The sequence below is a fragment of the Octopus sinensis genome, linkage group LG20, assembly GCF_006345805.1.
Source record: "Octopus sinensis linkage group LG20, ASM634580v1, whole genome shotgun sequence".
Taxonomy (NCBI): domain Eukaryota; kingdom Metazoa; phylum Mollusca; class Cephalopoda; order Octopoda; family Octopodidae; genus Octopus; species Octopus sinensis.
The window spans coordinates 31,061,092-31,078,096 of record NC_043016.1 but is presented as its reverse complement, the minus strand read 5'-3'; the positions used below and the strand labels follow the sequence as shown (position 1 = coordinate 31,078,096).

General features: G+C 36.9%; 1 protein-coding gene across 1 annotated transcript in view; it reads right to left on the bottom strand.

Annotated features, from left to right (window-relative positions):
- The window catches only part of LOC115222521 (tudor domain-containing protein 3), a 64,883-nt gene extending 54,642 nt beyond the window's left edge, over nucleotides 1–10,241 (bottom strand). Inside the window, exon 1 of the mRNA XM_029792775.2 lies at nucleotides 10,030–10,241. Within this exon, the coding sequence (XP_029648635.1) occupies nucleotides 10,030–10,061 (32 nt within the window). The 5' untranslated portion in view covers nucleotides 10,062–10,241. The remainder of the gene's footprint in view (nucleotides 1–10,029) is intronic.
- Nucleotides 10,242–17,005: the final 6,764 nt, after the last annotated feature.

Sequence of the window (17,005 nt, the reverse complement as noted above, 5' to 3'; positions counted from 1 at the left end):
ACCTGGTTAACTATACTGATGACCAGGCTAATGCCGACACTGCCAGATATTTTGAGCATCTCTGCTGTAATTCCTGATGGGCTGGGGGCTTTCTCTGTCTTCATACTCTTAATTGCTTTAACTACCAAGGTACTGTCAACTCGGATAGCTGGTCCCTCTGTTGGGTTGACAATCGGCAGACTCTTTCTCCCATTCATTTTCTTTGTTCAGCAACCTTTTATAGTGGCGTCTCCAAACCTCTCTCCTTGCATCCTCATTTAGTGCAAGAGAACCATCATCCATGCGGACACATTTCTCTCCTACAACATGACAATTCTCTCTCACACTGTCTTGCAACATGAAATATCTCAACTCTTTGGTCCTCATGGCACAGAACATTGGCAAATTTCTTCTTACCTGCTTCCCCCTGGCTAAATAAACCTGTCTCCTAGCTTCTCTTTTGGCACTCTGATACGATTCCCAGCTACCACCATTCTTCCAGTCCTTCGAAGCCTGTCTCTTTTCTCTAATAGCCCTATCCACAACATTGTTCCACCATGTTATTTTGGGTTGAGAGGAGACTTTGCACCATCCACAGATCTGGTCAGTGGCTCTCAGCAGGATGTCCCTTAGAAACCTCCAGTTGTCTTCTTTCAAGTAATATGGCCCTAAATCTCTGTCCATTCGCAGGATCTTTAAGCTTAAAGATCCTTCTCCATGTTGGTCATCTTCTGGTTGTCCTCTTATTCCTGATCCTAAAGTCACTAACTACCAGTCTATGTTGTGGGGAAAATTCTTCGCCTGGGAAGGTTTTGGCATTTATAAGCAGCCATCTTTCCCTTTTCTTGGCAAGGATGTAGTCTATTTGGCTAGTATGTTGGCCTGATCAGTTGACGACTAGGTGGCTGGTAGGTTTCCTGAAGTTAGTATTGCAAACCATAAGATCATTTGCATCGCAGAACTCCAGCAGCCTGGTTCCCTCCTCGTTGCAGGAACCATAACCATAGCCTCCATGCACACCATGGAAGCCCCCAGCATGTTGTCCAACATGCCCATTGAAGTCACCTGCCACAAAGAGGTCTCTGTCGTTCGTCAACGAGGTAGTCTGCAGTAGGGTGTCATAGAATCGGTCTTTCTGTCCATCGGGTAGCCACGGCTGAGGGGCATAGGCCGATATAATGGTTACTAATCCATGATGAAGCACTAATCTAATTGTAAGTATTGTCGCATACTCTGATTACCTCAATTACCTTATCTACCCATTTTTCAGTGAGAAGTATACCCACACCCCCAACCCCATCAGTGTTCCCTGCCCAGAAAATCTTATACCTGTATTCTTTGCCTGTGAGGAACCTAGCAGAACCTCCTCTCCACCTCAAATCTTGGATGCAACATATATCAACACATCTCCGTTCAAGCATCTCAACAATCTCACCAGACCTACCTTGCAGTGTGCTAACGTTGAGGGTGCTAACCCTGAGGGTGTGGGAGGTATGGGCCCTAGAGACCCTGGGATGGTGAACAATAACTTCATGTACCTGAAAAGAAAACTCGCATTTGGCAGAATTCATGAGCAAGCAATACAGTAGCCTTCAGTTCAACCTGCATAACACTACCCTTTCATATTTTGCACTATATGAACATTACCTTACATAGGAGATAGACCGAGACTGGAGATGGGGATGGCAAAAGGACTTTTGCAGTGTTCATGGGAGGCAACCCAAAGATGGCAAAGGATAGGAACTTCCGGTACAGGTGGAGGGGATGCACCTCTAAGTAGGAAGAGGGTCTGCTAATCGTGGTTTCATGAGCGACCAAAAAAAGGTTTGAAAACTATGAGAAAGACAAAATTTAGGGAATAGAGAAGTGGCTGTGTGATAAGACTTTAATCAATGAATATAAGGTTATCTTCGGGAGCAACAAGGAAGACAAGACTATCGAAAAGTATATTTACATGATGGCATCTTACTGAACTAGACAATTTATATATATATGTCTGTGTGTGTGTATGTATATATTTATATATATATATATATATATATATATATATATATATATATATATGTGTATATATATATATACATATATACATGTAGACACCATGAAGGAATGTAGACACCAACTTGCAGTCCTCTGACCAACCTCTGGAGAAATTCGTTAGACTCAGGCCATATACCGAAACAGCTTCTATCCCAGTCTGTCATCCTGGTTTTCAAACAGGGAAACAGATACCTCGCACTCAACTATCGCCCAATCTCACTCACCTCCCACATCATTAAAGTGTTTGAAAGAGTGTTAAGATCAAGGATAGCTGACTTCCTGGAGACCCACAAACTCCTAAATGCAAATCAGCATGGCTTTCGCTGTGGCAGAGACTGTCTAATACAGCTCTTACACCACATTGAGGTAAACTTAAAGTCTTGGGAAGAGGTTCAAACTCTGATGTCATATATCTTGACTTCAGTAAAGCGTTCGACAGGGTAGACCATAATATCCTACTCTCAAAATTGGCAAATGTTGGAATTCGTGGAAAACTTCTACACTGGATTAAGTATTTCCTGACGAATAGAACACAACATGTAATCGATGGAGGCCACTCAAGCCCAGCAAAAGTCACCAGCGGTGTCCCCCAGGAGACTGTCTTGGGTCCGCTACTCTTCATAATTTACATAAACGACCTTTCCAGTGTCGTACATTACTGCAAAGTGAAAATATTTGCTGATGACACTAAGCTCCAGCAAATCGTCAATGACGAAGCAGACCAAACTCAACTTCAGTCTGATCTATATGCTGTGAGGCAATGGGCAGACAAAAACGAAATGCAACTGAACGAGGGAAAATTTGAGCTGATGCATTTTGGAAGAAATTCCTCACTAAAACAGCCATACTCTCCTCCTTCAGGGGAACCGCTCACAGCCTCTAACAATATCAGAGACCTGGGCGTAATTGTTGATGACTATCTCAGTTGGAGTGCCCACATCAACAATAAGGTTGATATAGCTCATAGGATGAGCTCCTGGATCTTAAGAATTTTCCGGTCCAGAGAACAAGGTGACATCATACCACTTTTCTCCTCCTTTGTACGGCCACACCTCAAATACTGCTGCCCACTGTGGTCTCCCCATACAAGACAAAACATCTCGAGGATTGAATCACCCCAGAGGGCACTCACTAAACAAACTGAAGGCATGACTGCTCTCGATTATTGGGACCGCCTTAAAGCCATGAAACTCTACTCTCTCCAGTGCCACCGTGAGTGGTACATCATTTGTACGATGTGGAGAATATACCGCCAACTTTGCCCAAACGACCTGAACATTAGTTTCAAGGTTCATCCAAGGGTGGGACCACTATATGCTGTGATCTAATTCAGGATCACAGCATATAGGTAAACTGCAATTTAATTTCTTTTCTTCAACAGGCCCTTCCCTGTTTAACATTGTCCCAAAAGAGATCAAAGAGGAAAAAGATCCCATCACCTTTAAACAGAGTCTGGACAGATTTCCTCAAGGAATACCAGATAAGCCACCCATAACTGGATACAGCTCACTCAACAAGAACTCACTACTTGAATGGACCATAAACAAAACTTGACTTAAACAGGATTTAGATAATCCTATCAGGTGGTGCTATTAAGTTAGACATGGCCTGGACCAATCTTTGATCGAAACATATCTAATTTTTATATATATATCTATATATATATACATACATACAAATGTTTATACACATATCACACACACAGTGCTTCCAGACATCAGGTAGATCTTCTTGAGGACATCATATTGCAAACCATCTTTCAGTCCTTTGTCATTTCTTCTGTGCAGCTTAGAGTCCTGAGATCAGCCTTCACAACATCATCCCAGGTCTTCCCTATATGGTGTGAATAACATCTTTTGTTTATTGAATTATTTAATGGTGGTTTTTCTCTAAATTATATACATATATTATATATTGTGAAATTTCATTTAAAATTGTTAAGTTGAATTTTTCCCTGTAAGTTTGGATTTATATTCCCTACTATTATTATTATATATCTATATACACACACAGACATATCTAAATACATACACACATTATATAAGTTACCTGTCTTACATGCATATATATATATGTGCATACACATGCATGTATATACATACATAGACATATGCTGAAGAGTGACATTCATTCATTGAATCTTGCGTGACAATGTGCACACAGGGATTCAACCCAGCTTCCATTTGGCAGACATGGTCAAAGCTACAACACTTGAATTGTCTGCCTCCTGGTATCACTGGCTGAGTTGTGACCTCATGTATTTTGCCCTGCTCGATCAGGTAGCCAGCTGATTCATACATTTAGTCACACTCATTACAATTGCACCATGGAAGACATAGCAGTGGAATCATCTTGCAAAGTGCTTGACTAATCCAGCTATTGAGAGAGAAGAAATCATCCATACACATGGCACTTCAATTCCAGCTGGATTTTTGTAGGCATTACACTTGAGTCTTGCTTATGGAATGCATGCTTCTGAGAAGCATTCTCCACTCACATTTGTTTATATACACAACTATTCTTAATAATCTTTCTCCATAATGCACGGTTTTCAGTCAACACCTCCCAATTATCTACATCTACTTCCAAAGTTTTATTGTTGTCTTTTAATAGAAGGCATATGGCTCAGTGGTTACAGCAGCGTTTCTCAACCAAGGTTCCCCGGAACCAGAGGATTCCACAAAAGTTTCCTAGGGATTCCATGAGAAAGAGTGAGATAGGCTAATGCTAATTTCATGATTGTTATATTACTATATATGCACAACATATTATTGATTGTTGTAATATTGTAATATAAATATCATCCTATCTAACCTATTATGTTATCAAAAAAATATAACAACTATATGTATGTGTGTGTGTGTATATATATAAATATAAATATATATATATATATATATACATATAATGATATTCACCACATGAACTACGATGAAAAAATATGAGAAAGATATGGTGTGTAATTTTTGTTTGTGCAAGGGTTCCTTGGTGAGGTTGTGAACTTTATTCCTGGACCTGGCTGTGTGTTGTTCTTGAGCAAGACACTTTATGTCATGTTGCTCCAGTTCACTCATCTGTAGAAATGAGTTGCAATGTTATTAGTGCCAAGCTGTATCGACCTTTGCCCTTTCCCTTAGACAATGGTGGCGTGGAGAGTGGAGGTTGGTATGCAAGTGCAACTGCTGGTCTTCCATAAGCAACCTTGCCGGGGTCTGTGCTTCGGAAGGAAACTTTCTAGGTACAATCCCATGGTCATTCATGACCGAAGGAGATTTTTACCATTTTACCCCGTCTTTTATTACGTCCCTAAATCGTCTCCTTGGTTTATGCTGTGGCCTTTTCCCTCCTGTCAGCCCCCCATAAAAAATCTGTTTAGGCATCCCATCCTTCCATCCTCCATTCTGACAAGATGATCAACCCAACACATCTAGTTCTGCCTGCTTTCTCGAGTATGGTATCATCAGGTGTGTAAGAGAACGACTTGGTGTTTGGGATGTGTTGCATACAATACTGATGATCCATCAACTGCTTGATATAATACCTGTAGGTTGTTCACATTTTGCAATCTCATAGCAGGCCTGTAAGAACATGGACCTCATATGAGTCACTGGCATGGATGCTTATGTGGCACTGGTATGGTCGCTTGATTCTAATCGCCAGGAGTCTCAATCACTTGTCATTTCCTCAGTGAGGATCAATATCTGAAGATCCTTTCTCTCTACTTAGTCCCACATCTTGTGATAATCTGATCTGACCAGACTTACTTCTTGGAAGTTTTCCCACAATTAACACCAGCTTTTGCAATCCTGTGATTTATTTTGCCATCAAGAATACCATTTCTACCAAGCATACTTCCAGGATACACAGAGCTGTTCATCACTTTGTCTTTTTCTTCCCACGAAGACATCAAGTACTATGTATGCTTCCCCAACTACTGGGGTGTGTACATAATCTTTACCTTTTGTATGCAAATATTGAGTCCAAATACTGTGCATACATTGTAGATGGGCACTATCATTTGCATGCCCTCTACTGAGTGAGCCATAAGATCTCTATCATCAGTATATAGGGCGTTCTCTGACAAAAATGCCAAATATTTTTGATTTGGTATTGAAACATCTTACGATTAAATGTTTCTAGGTTGCATGTAAACACTGATTTCACAGTCCTGAAAGGTATGTATTAGTATTACAGCAAATTATATGGAGAATAGAAATGAGTACTAGTATGTCACCTTGTTTGACACTGCTTTCCACAGAAATTGGTTCTGAGAGTGTCCCATAGAGTTCATTTTTGCTCCCATATTGTGATAAAGCTCCTTGAATATCCCAACAAATCCAGGAAGGCATCCAACTTCCCCAATATGACCCACAATGCACTACAATTAACAGAGTTGATAAGGTCCACAAATACCTAGTACAGTGACACTCACCAGCCAAAGCACTTCTCCATAAGCTTATGGACTGAGAAAATTAGGTTCATAGAACCAGGTCTAATCCTGAATTAATTTTGAGTCTCAGGGATGACTCCAAGACAGATCATATTTTGTAGATTGATTCAATAAAACCTAAGATAGAAGTTATCTGATGGATGGATGGATATATATACACACATATACATACATATCTATTTTATATATCATCATCATCATCGTTTAACGTCCGTTCTCCATGCTAGCATGGGTTGGACGGTTCGACCGGGGATCTGGGAAGCCAGAAGGCTGCACCAGGCTCCAGTCTTATCTGGCAATGTTTCTACAGCTGGATGCCCTTCCTAATGCCAACCACTCCGTGAGTGTAGTGGGTGCTTTTTACGTGCCACCTGCACAGGTGATATATATATACATATATATATATATATATATATATATATACACATACATATTTACATGTATACATACATATATATACATATATACACATACATATTTACATGTATACATACATATATATACACATACATATTTACATGTATACATACATATATATACACATACATATTTACATGTATACATACATATATATACAAATACATATCCACATGTATACATATACAGATATACAAATACATATCCACATGTATACATATACAGAAATATATATCTACATATATATATATATACACACATATCTACATATATATATATACACACATATCTACATATATATATATACACACATATCTACATATATATATACACACACACATCTACATATATATATACACACACACACATCTACATATATATATACACACACACATATCTACATATATATATACACACACACATATCTACATATATATATACACACACACATATCTACATATATATATACACACACACATATCTACATATATATATACACACACATATCTACATATATATATACACACACATATCTACATATATATATACACACACATATCTACATATATATATACACACACATATCTACATATATATATACACACACATATCTACATATATATATATACAAACATATCTACATATATATATACACACATATCTACATATATATATATACACATATATCTACATCATCATCGTTTAACGTCCGTTTTCCGCGCTAGCACGGGTTGGACGGTTTCGACCGATACACACACACAAATATCTACACATATCTACACATACAAATATCTACACATATATATATATACACACAAATATCTACATACATATATGTATACACACAAATATCTACATACATATATGTATACACACAAATATCTACATATATATACACAAATATCTACATCTATATACACACACAAATATCTACATATATATACATATATATATATATCAGACATTAAACGATGATGATGATGATATAATACATACACACACATATTACATGCATACATATACACACACATATCTACTTGCATACATGCATATATATAAAAACACATATATCTACATGCATCATCATCATTAAACACCCATGTTGGCATGGGCTGGACGGTTTGACAGGAGCTAGCCAGCTGAAGAACTGCCCAGGCTCCATGTTTGTTTTAGCACGGTTTGTATGACTCGATGCCCAGAGTGTACTGGGTGCTTTTTTGCAGCATTGGCATGGATGCTTTATTGACACTGGCATGGGTACTCTTTACATGGCACCAACACTTGTGGGCCCACGAGATTAGGATTACTCAGCTGAAGAGAGATATCAGGGGACATGTCTGTGTGCAAAGACAACTGTTTTCACTTAGGACAACTACATTTTCACAAAGACATACACACATCTATCTCTTTTACTTGTTTCAGTCATTTGACTGAACCGCTTTTTTGCAGAACCGCTAAGTGACACCAGCATCGGTTGTCAAGCAATGCTAGGGGGACAAACACAGACACACATATATACGACAGGCTTCTTTCAGTTTCTGTCTACCAAATCCACTCACAAGGCATTGGTCGGCCCGGGGCTATAGCAGAAGACACTTGCCCAAGGTGCCATGCAGTGGGACTGAACCCGGAACCATGTGGTTGGTTAGCAAGCTACTTACCACACAGCCACTCCTGCGTCTATATATATATATATATATATATATATATATATATATATGCTTGCAAATATATACACATGCATATCTAAAGAACCAAGACATCTAGTGCCTTGTTGCATTCAAGAAGAACCATCCACCACAGCAGGACTGATACTGGTGCTGATACCATGTAGAAAGCATTGGTGATGATGCCACCTAAAAAGCACTGGTGATAGTAACATCTAAAAAGCTCCTAGTACACTCTGTGAATGATTGGCGTTACGAAGGGCATCCAGCCATATAAACCGTGCTAGGTCAGACAATGGAGCCTAGTGCTCCTCTCAAACCGTCCAACTCGTGACAACAAGGAAAAATAAAAATATATATATATATATATATATATATAATATATATTACACGCGCACACAGACATACATAAATATAATATACACGTACATATATCTATACACACACACACACACACAGATACATATATGTAGATGTGTGTGTGCGTGTGTATTTATATATATATATATATATATATATATATCGTCGAGTTAATCCGAAAGAATGCCATATATATATATATATATATGTATATTCCCATACATATAATTTATGTATGTATGTATGTATGTATGCATGCATGCATTTTTGGATGGATATATAATGCATTCAACTGCATCAATTAATGATTGAGAAAATGAAACCGAATATTTCATTATTTTTTCCCCCCTTTTAGTTATTTCTCTTGGCTGCGTTTTCACTTCTTCACTTGAATAGATAAAATTTGATTCATGGGTGCCCTTAAAGAAGATGACAATTTTCCATCTTCTCACAAACAGAAAATATACTAATAATAAAAGTTCCGTCCTGAAAAAGAAGATATGGGGGGGGATTTTCTCTCTCTTGTCTTATTTTCTGGTATTCGCGGTGCAAAATTCCTACAATTCCCAGAAAGTGATGGACAGATATATATATATATTTTTTGGGGGGGATTTTTAAAACACATGTATATATATATATATATATATATATATATATATATATATATATATATATATATATATATATATATATATATAATCTTATGTAATTCTAAAAGTACCATGTTCCGTTTTTTTTTTATTTCAATTTCTTCAAAGTATGCAACCAAATAAAGAATTATAAAATAATTTCTATATTCCCAATAGAACGTCCATTGCCTCAAACAATTTCTCGATAGAAGAATTAATCTATAAAACCCAATGAAACGAACAAAAAATACAGTATAATTAATTGTATGACGGAGGCGAAGTGAGTGAACCGAGAGAGAGTAAAGCCGACATCACATAATTAAACACACAATAACATACATATATATTTATAACTTAAAAATTGAATAAAAACCAACAAAAAACGAAATGCAATCTCAAATTGGTTGCGTTTGGGTTTTGGTTAACATGTTAAAACAACCATACAAGTGATTTAAAGCCAGTTATTATTCAAGATAAAGACACTTACCAGCCTTTCTCCGAAAGCACACTATTCGCCATTTTTTTAAAAACAATCCCTCAACACACGAATTATCGAAATTCTCATTGGATCACTTTTCAGTTAGAAAGTCTCTCTTCGAAGATACTTTGCAGCAAAACTTGCTTTGCATGCCGTCATATGCTCACTTTCGGATACTTATTATATTTTCCCGACAATTTTTTTTTTTTTTTGTTGGAAAATTGTTAATATATATCGTTATTAATATTATTATAGTTCATTAATTAACTAAATAATAATAAATATACTTTTCAAACATATTCGTTTTTCGCATAATTTTTTTTTTTTTTTTCCTTGAATTTTATAAACTACGATGTTTGCTATAATTTTATTGTCATTATACTTATATTTCCGACTTTATTTATTTTGCATTTATAAATAGTAAAAGTAATAATAATAATCTAAGTGTTAAAGGCCACGTTGTGTAAGAGTGAGAGAGAGAAAGACAAAGAGGGGGTATTGTGCGCGTGTGTGAGTGTATGTATATATATATATATATATATATATATATAGTGTGCGTGTGTGTATAGAAAAACTTCAGCCCGATAATTGCATGATTGTTTTCAAATTCTCAAATTATTCTATATACATATTTTTTTTTTACTCATACTATATTCCTTAGTTTTGAGAATACTCAATCGTTTCTAATTTAGGCAGAAACCCACAAATGGTTTGCCAACCTAGCACCTCACACCTCAAGCAGTAGAAATTATTCGATCTTTAGATTATTTTCGAGGACGCCTGACATAATTTGTTTTCTTGCAATATACTGATCTACTACTTAATAGAGGGTGAAGGGGAAATGTAAATGACATTAAATAAAACACACGCTGCGTTGTCAGATAAATTCGTTCGTTTGGAGGAGTTTCCTCAACAATTTTAACAAATCAGTCAATATATTCTTCAGTGTTCACGTCTTCTTGGCAACATTTAACTATCTTGTCAATTGCCTAAACGGTAGAAATCACCTGGTCTTGATTCAAAAGAATTTATCGAGTTATATTTTCAGCTCCGATTCGTTGCCGAATGCGTAGTATTTTTGGTCAGATAAACGATGTGGGGTTGAGCAATGTTGCCGGTTGGGTTTACGTGAAACTTTACCCAGCAAATGAAGGTGACGAGCGACGGTATCACGAGATCATCTCATCTCCTTGAAGCGCGAAAACCAATTCTGAGCTGTTCTTTCAGTAGTAGCGCCTTATCAGTACATGATACAAATGTCTCGAACGGCCGGTTTCGGCAGCCTTCAGGCCCTGATTTAAAGTGAAGGGAAGCATGTGTCGAAAAAAGCATCATGTATCGAAAATGTTCGGGGTTTTTTTTTCCTATTTTGCACTCTATCTTCATATGTTTGCATAGAGGTGAAATTTATTCAAATTTCAAAAACGATAAAAAAAAAAGTTGTAATGGAAGAATATAGTTACAAAAACACCCCGATCATGTATTTTTTAGAGTTCAAATAATTTTAGAAAGAAACGAACGAATTCATCAGACAACCAAATGCATAAATAAGTTTTAGATGGCATATTATATGTTACCTCATTTCCCAATTTTCTACAGACGTTGGAAGGAAATCTGGTGAGTCCAAATGTGCATTTTTGAGAATGAAACGTGGAAAAGATGGGCCTTCCTCTGAAAACCTAAAAATGAACGGTTTCACAATACAACTTCTACAGTCAGGTGACAATTATAGGTGTCTTGAACATGAAGAGAATGTCAGATATGATGGACCCATCAATAAGGAGAGGGCCACAAAGAAATACCTCTCTTAACATGAAACCAATGGTTAACCCATAAATAAAATATGTGTGTGTGTATATATATAGGAAAGTGATGACCCTACCTGACACGAGTCCCAGGTTCAGCTGGCTCCAACTGACAGTACCTGGTATGGGCCTCTATCCAGGGTTACAGGAAGGGGACAGCCTTCAAAGAAATCCGGAGTGGAGCCCCGTAAGTGGTTTAGAGTTTGACATGACACTCTTCCGGCAGCTTCTGCAACCAAGCTGGTGCCAAACGTAATGCTCTGCACTCCTTTGGACTACGTTAGCAAGGTCAAGAGAGGAATCCTGATGATTGGGTTGCCCAGGATTCTCTTACATTTAGCCCAGGTCTGCACAAAACTGGAGAGGAAACAGGAGAGGACATGAAATGTAAAAACCAGATTGGATTAGTTTATATGCAACTCCATTGTCTCTTGAGACAAAAGGATGCCAACAATAGGAAAAAGAAGAAAATGGTGATTTTGAAGTTAATAAGAATTTATTATCAGTAACAAATCGATCATTATCCCTTACAGTTGTTACAATTATACACAGTGAAATTAATTAAATATCAAATTTATATTTATAATCTCTTCAGGGGGAAAAAATATACCCTTAGATGTTATGTATATTTGTTTATAGATTCTGTGATGAAATTGCAAACAAACATTCATAACACCCAAGGGTATATTTTTTCCCTCTGAAGATATTATGCTCAGGTCATATGAATTTAATATTTAATTAATTTACTGAGTATTAATTGAAACAGCTGTAAAGGATAATGATTGATTTGTTGTTGATAATAAACATTTATTAACTTCCCAATCTCTGTTTTCTTTTTCTTTATTTGAATATAAAGTACATGTTTTTATATATACACCTATTATTTTCAGGAAATCAATTCCCCCAAGATATTAGGTATTGAACCAGTATTTCCTTGGATCACACCATCCCTTCAAGAGACTAACATAACCTCTAATTGAATTATGTATATGTATATATATATGTATTTAAAAGGGTAAAGAGCCCCTTCAGCCATGAGTGACCATGAGATTGCACCTAGAAAGTTACCCTCTGAGGCACAAGTCCAAGTAAGGTTGTTTATGGAACAAAACACACTGCTTGGTTGAGCATAATTACATAATTGCATTGTTAAGTAACAATCCAATGTATTTCATTCACAAAATCGATTGGTAAGACCAACCATGATGGATACTTAATACTATAAAATTCAGATATTATACCCACTCTACTAACAGTTATACGAGCACGTCTTCTCCATGACTTATGGTCTCTTAGACGACTCATGCATATTTGTGTGTATACCGTATATACCGTGTATATATATATATATATATATATACTTGCCTAAAAGCCACCCTGTCAGGTAGCTGTGGAGGGCTCTGCTTTAGGCCTTGGGCCCAACAACGACACTTCGTGCATTGAGTACATATTAAATTTTACTAAACTTGAACAATATTTTTCAAGCAATGAACAATTTTCTTCAAAGCAATGGTATAAATTGTCAACTTGAAACTTATTGCAAAGTTGTATGACAAACAACAGTACTGCCACCATCGCCACCACGTCTGCCGTACAGACACCATTTAGACTTCTGACACCACCATCATCAATACCTTTGACTTCGCCGCCTTCCCCTCCACCACCATCACCACTGTCTTTCACATCACTTATTCTCACCATCATCCCTGACTGCCTTGGCTACCACCACTGCCTCCATCTCTATCACAATTACAGCTCATACTATTACTATCACTCCATTACCATCACAAAAAGGCTAAATGTGTGTGTGTAAAAGACTTGTGTTCAGTATGTTGGTTCAGTGTTCAGTCCCTCTTTCTCTCGCATACCCACTCTTTCTCTCTCTCTCTCTTATTATTACTCCCACTACTAACATCAACACTACTACTTTTAATAAAAGCATCAACTCTCCCTAAATTTAAATCAGTTGGATAGCTCTTGAGTTATAGGGATTCACACAGACGGATTCTCAGTTTTACGTTTTAAGATTATATATACATTTACTCCTGTAAAATCCCAGCAAAGTAAGAAGAATGAATGTTAGAAATCTTTTTTTTTTTTGGGAAACCTCTAATTAAAGCCAGAACCCACATTCAACCTTTATACACCTATATATATATATATATATAACAAAAGGGACATTAGCCATTTGAATGTGGCTAGGAACAGGGCAGGGCGGTGGGGGTGTTACTGATGCATTTAGCCCCAGGCGATCATCAACGTCACCAGATAGTCTGACACCATCACGGTGTCCTCTATCCTGCAAAGGGAGATCATTCCCCGAAGAAGCGGAGATCTCCCTTTTGTTATGGAGCAGTTACTGTCTATATCTCGTTTAGAGAATTATTATTGCTATCTCTCTCTATATAAACGGCAGTTTGTCTGTGCGTATTCTGTGTGTCTGTTTTCTCGTACCCTCACTCTGACCACGGCTTTCAACCGATTCTGATGAAACTTGACACACACATAGCCCAATGTCATAATTCAAAACTAACGCAGCGAAAATTTTGAAAAGTTCCCCCAGTTCTGAAAAAAATCAGAATCAGAAACCCAAACCACAGACCGTCTAGGGGACGCAACTCCACCTTTTTTAACTCTCAAAAAAAATTTACCATAATTTCTTTTCAATTTTTTTGCTATTTTTTGGCTATAACTCTCTAAAAATGCTTTATAGTTATTTCCCTTACAAACCTGAGCAACGCCGGGCGATACTGCTAGTATATATATATATCTCTTATTATAAAAGGCAGATTTTATCTGCCTCCCTTTGGGAATTATACAAATCTACAATATAGGATTTCTTCAATTACAATTTACCTAGCAGTTTTAAGAGTACAATGCATCGCGTCATGCCAGGTCCAGTTTTTAAAATTTAAACTCCAAGTAAGCAAAATTTACAGAAAACTCACATTCTGGTGTGTGTGTCAAATGCTTTTCTTAGTCTGGTTTACACCACACACACAGTGGGCAACGAATAAAGTGAAACTAGATGTAATATTTGTTTCTCTCTATGACGCTGATAGATACATGAGTAAAATGTATGGGAAGCTAACACATAAGTGTGAGTGAAAATGTTCTTGGAAGAGAGTAAATTGCCAGAGATAGTGATTTGAGGAAGGCTACATTAAATAACCGTAGTGGCTTGTGTTAGTAATAAAGTAAACATACACTCATACATACATACATACATACATACATACATACATACATACACACACACACACATACATACATACACACACACATACATACATACACACATACATACATACATACATATACATACATATACATACATACACACACACACACACACATACACACACACACAGTATTGAAGCTTGAGAACAATCAGATACATTTGCAACACATCTGTTGAAAATATTATTGTTCACACACATACATATACATATATACATACAGACAGACAGACAGATAGACACACACACACACACACACACACATGATCCAGCATGGCCACAACCTCAAGGCTGAAACATATAAAAGAATAACAGAATATAAATGTGTGCATGTGTGTGAGAGAGAGAGTGTGTGTGTATATGTATGTATGTATGTATGTATGTATGTATATATATATATATAATAATGCGGTTTTTTCAACAGCTTGAACTAAAAGTCAGAGGGGAATGGGATAAACTACTTATATTAACTTGCTATAAAAGCAGGTAGTAATTTTATCTTGTCCTTATTCATAGTGCAAGTTTTGAAGAGTGCATTTCGATTTTAACAGCTATTTTTTTCAAAGCTATATTGGAACAGCCTAGAAGACGAGCCTCATCCTGAAAGATCTGTAGAACTCGACAAGGACATCCTGAAAACCCTGGTGGAACAAAATATCATCGTAACTGTTGAGGAACTAGCAGAGAAGCTTGGATTTGGTCATTCAACCATTCATTGAGACCTGTGTGCTATCGGAAAAGTCAGCAAATTGGGTCAATGGGTTCCTCACGAACTTTCCGAGTCTAATTGCATGCAGAGAGTGAATGTATGCTTTTCTTTGCTGTCACATCTCACCACTACTGCGCTATGTATATCTATATATATAAAACTGTAGTTGTGTGAGTGTCTGTCCCCTTCGATTTAGATTCCTAACTACTCCCACATTTTGCGGTGCAGTTTAACCAAATTCGGGTAGCTTATAGTCGTGATTCATATCGAGCCCGTCTGAATATTAGCGCGCGTGTACGATGAGTCTACGATTTTTAAAATAATTTAACATCATTTTTTATTCCATTTTAATGCATAATTTTTCGTGTGTCGATGGCGGCGGAGTTGGCGTCCACGCTCACACTTGCACCTGTGGGGAAGGGAGTGTAAGGAAATCAACGTCGTAATGCGTTGTCAAGGAGACCAGCGTTCTTTTAGAACAACGACTTCATGGCTTGAAGATACCAAAACAGAAATGGCTAAGAAAGCGTCTACATGAGTCTACGATTTAAAAAAAAATTTACCATCGTTTTTTTTCCATTTTAATGCATTTTTTCGCTATTATATAAGGGAAGTAACTCTCTGAAAATGTCTACGATGAGTAAACGATTTAAAAAAAAATTTACCATCATATTTTTTCCATTTTTAATGCATTTTTTGCTATTTTTTGGCTATAACTCTCTAAAAATGCTTATATAGTTATTTCCCTTACAAACCCGAGCAACGCCGTGCGATACTGCTAGTATATCTCTTATTATAAAAGGCAGATTTTATCTGCCTCCCTTTGGGAGTTATACAAATCTACAATATAGGATTTCTTCAATTACAATTTACCTAGCATTTTTGAGAGTACAATGCATCGTGTCATGCCAGGTCCAGTTTTTAAAATTTAAACTCCAATTAAGCAAAATTTACAGAAAACTCACATTCTGGTGTGTGTGTCAAATGCTTTTCTTAGTCTGGTTTACACCACACGCAAACGCACACACACAGTGGGCAACAAATAAAATGAAAGTAAATAGCGACAGAGTGATTTGAGGAAGACTAAAGTGAAAGTATTCTGTCTATGACGCTGATAGATACATGAGTAAAATGTATGGGAAGCTAAGAGCTAAGAGTGAGTGAAAATGTTCTTGGAAGAGAGTAATTAGTAATAAAGTAAACATACACTCATACATACATACATACATACA